Raw genomic sequence first — 2742 nt, forward strand, 5'->3', positions numbered from 1 at the left:
TAGCCGCTCTCACTGCTCATCCATCCATTTAATATTTAGATATTCTTATCCCATTCCTTCACTAGATTGTGTGTATTAGGTTTTGTTGTGGAATTGTTAGATATTACCCGTTAGATATTGCTGCACTGTCGGCTCTAGAAGCAGAAGCATTTCGCTACACTCACAATAACATCTGCTAACCATGTGTATGTGACCAATACAATTTGATTGGATTTGGATTCAGTCTTCCTGTCCCTTTGAGTTGAAGAAGGACAGTTTGTCCAGGTAAGTGAGAGCCTTGCAAGCCACCAGGCCATAGTAGGTCTCTAGAAGGGAACATCCTCCATCCTCCTGGCCCAGATCTGCCCACACTGTCCCAAGCTCCTCACTCCCCATCCCTGCGGTGTTGAACAGGTAGCGATAACAGCAGTCATTATAATGAATGTGTTTCTCCCCTGAGAAGCGTGCACTGTGGGTGGGTACCACCCCGGCCTTCCAGGCACACAGGCCCACAAACACATCAGCGGGAAGGGCGGCACGGACCCCAGCTGACGCCACATACACCTTCCTGACCACATCCTGGGAGAGGACAGAGGCAGTTCTGGCACAGTAGTCTGGGAGATACCTGTTAGGGCACAGTAAAATGTACACTGTCAGTATACCTTGGGTCCTACCTGGGTGCATATTAAGGAGCAAACCGGATACATGGGAGTTATTCAGCCTTTTGAAGGACAAGGGAAGCTGATTATTATTTCTTTACTAAACTAAAACTACACTTTTTAAATTCAGTACAATTAACACATTGTTTCTAAATAATATAAAGTATTGTCCTACGGTTTCCATAAGTATGTTCCTAATGTTTACAATGCCCTCCAAGAGTGGATGAATAACTCTCCTATGTATATCCACTTACAGTACCTGTCTGGATAGAGGGCTGGAGCTAAGTAGCTGGGACTGGAGGGGTCTCGGTCGGGGGTGTCTTTGTGTATCACCCTCCCCAAGTAGAGGTCCTCAGGGTGCCTTCTTAGCCCGAGTAGGTAACCCCCTAATGCAGGGAGGTTGACAAACACAGAGTCCTGTGTGATCAGGACAAACCTGGCTACTGGGCAGAAAGCCACCACCCACCGTAACGCCAACACCTCCCTCTCGGCCTGACCATGAGGGGAGTCATTCACGTATCCTTGGACCATGTCGCCATGGCGACCGGACTCCGTCATAACAGTCTCCTGGGTTGCGGTGGAGGGAGACAATCCCAGGAAGAAGAGTGTTCTCACGGCGAATCTCTGGACCCGTGTTTGGTTGGCCCAAGTGGCCCTTACCGCGTTCCTCTGGGTGTGATTGCTTGGGGAACTGAAGACAATGGTGAGGAGGAAGAGGTCACTGTTCAGGCAGGCATTTGGGTTTGTAATGGGGTAATACTGGGACTCATTCCCCCTGGTCCCACTCAGGTCTAGTTTACGGGCCCTCTCCCTCACGTCCAGGACTGTTCCATCTGTGTACACCCCTGGGGTGGGCTGGAGAATGTACTCCTCTACGAAGTCAGCCCCAAACAACAGGGCATGGAACAGAAGCACATTGAAGAGCAGGAAACACCACTGGTGGGTACGCAACCTGCACAGAGAGAACTGCAGAGAGAGAGATTCAAACTTACTGATGTAACACATCAACACACAAAACAACCCTGATCACAATGCTCAGCAGTTCCTAACGTTAATTTAGAAAATCCACAGACATGGTTGGGAGTTTCCAGTTAGAAATAAAAAAGGTCAGTTTCATTCTAATGTCTTTGAGGGAACTAAATATGCTTACCTGCATGGTGTCTGCTCATAAGGAACTGCTCCTCTGAAACAGTAAAGCCCTGAGTAACTTGTTGACTGGCTGAATGAATAGACTAGCATGAATCTAGTTTGTAGAGGTCTTTCCACCACCTGGTAACTCTACCCCCGGGTAACAGTAACACTACACTCTTCCACAGGGTCAGATAGCTGGCTATTCACAAGGAAAGTATCCTCCATCATACATATAGTAATGGCCCGCCGAGAGACTGGAGTAATGCACTGTATGAGAACCAACAACCCAGGTAAACAAACCAAGTAAACCAACAATTGTTCACTATCCTTTAACCCTTTACACTTGTGGTAATTGGCCTAAATTGAAATGTTTCTCACAGAAGAAATATGAAAAGCATATGCATAGCCATGGTGGTAATTGAAAGGGAACCGTTTGGAGATTTTGGGGTGAGCTCACCTGACACGAGACTGAATCCAAACATTACACTGTTGCTTTTATGTTTTTGCCACATTTGCCGCGAGATCTGAAAATACTCTGGATACATTCAGTAACATGATAAGAATATTCTTGAAAATGTGGGGTAGGTGCAACATAGGACAGGGTTTGAAGAGAGGACTAACTGGTGTTTCCTAGTGGCTACACACCTCTCCAAAGTGTGCGCACACTTTTACGACTCAAAGAGGTCTTCAACTATAAGTTGCTTTTTGAGCTGTCTTAGTTGTGTCATTGAGGAACTAGCACAAGTTCACTTGTAGTTGTTTTGGTTGGAACACAAACCTGCATCTCCGCCATCACATAATTACTGTTTTTCTTTACACAATCTCAAAACGGTCCATTATAAATCTCTATCTGGGTCAAGTGGGCATAATTTGAAAGATTGTTCTATTGCCAACATGACCAGCTAAGTTATAAAATATGATATTACAAGGTTAGGCTTTCACAATGCAAATTTTCTTCACAAAAGACAAAAAA

The 2742-nt window shown here is 45.7% G+C and overlaps 1 protein-coding gene across 1 annotated transcript; it reads right to left on the reverse strand.

The window, feature by feature from the left end:
• Positions 1–219: 219 nt before the first annotated feature.
• On the reverse strand, positions 220–1794 carry LOC111962804 (beta-1,3-galactosyltransferase 9). Its single transcript, XM_023986140.1, has 3 exons — positions 1789–1794; positions 898–1604; positions 220–604 (listed from the first exon to the last, which is right to left on the reverse strand). Exons 1-3 carry the CDS (start codon positions 1792–1794, stop codon positions 220–222), a joined length of 1098 nt encoding a protein of 365 aa, XP_023841908.1.
• Positions 1795–2742: the final 948 nt, after the last annotated feature.

This window comes from Salvelinus sp. IW2-2015, linkage group LG4q.1:29 (assembly GCF_002910315.2).
Source record: "Salvelinus sp. IW2-2015 linkage group LG4q.1:29, ASM291031v2, whole genome shotgun sequence".
Lineage (NCBI taxonomy): Eukaryota > Metazoa > Chordata > Actinopteri > Salmoniformes > Salmonidae > Salvelinus > Salvelinus sp. IW2-2015.